The sequence below is a fragment of the Mesitornis unicolor genome, unplaced genomic scaffold, assembly GCF_000695765.1.
Source record: "Mesitornis unicolor isolate BGI_N332 unplaced genomic scaffold, ASM69576v1 scaffold34320, whole genome shotgun sequence".
Classification (NCBI taxonomy): domain Eukaryota; kingdom Metazoa; phylum Chordata; class Aves; order Mesitornithiformes; family Mesitornithidae; genus Mesitornis; species Mesitornis unicolor.
The window spans coordinates 35,817-36,157 of NW_010159667.1; the positions used below are offsets into that span (position 1 = coordinate 35,817).

Below are 341 nucleotides of genomic sequence, written 5' to 3' on the forward strand. Positions count from 1 at the left end.
ACGCACCCACATCAGCCCGCGGCACTACGGGGATTTCATCGAGTTCCTCAGCAAGGCCAGGGAGACCTTCCTCCTGGCGCAGGACGGGCACATACAGTTCGCCCAGTTCATTGACAATCTCAAACAAATCTACAAAGGCAAGAAAAAACTGATGCTGCTGGTGCGGGAGAGGTTCGGGTGAGCCCCCCGGCCGCGCTCACTGGCAGGGTCCGGCCGCAGCACCGGGGACTCGGGAGAGAAGAAGGAAGGAAAGCGGAGATCACCTTCCCCCCATTGGCAGAGGCTGCTCTGTTCTGCTCTTCTGTATCTTTTTCTTGGTTGTTTTCTTCCTTTTTATTTTA

General features: G+C 55.7%; 1 protein-coding gene across 1 annotated transcript in view; it reads left to right on the forward strand.

Annotated features, from left to right (window-relative positions):
• LOC104542904 (zinc finger SWIM domain-containing protein 5) overlaps window positions 1-181 on the forward strand; it is a 28,008-nt gene extending 27,827 nt beyond the window's left edge. The window contains exon 14 of the mRNA XM_010187371.1: window positions 10-181. Coding sequence (XP_010185673.1) covers window positions 10-181 — 172 coding nt within the window. The remainder of the gene's footprint in view (window positions 1-9) is intronic.
• Window positions 182-341: the final 160 nt, after the last annotated feature.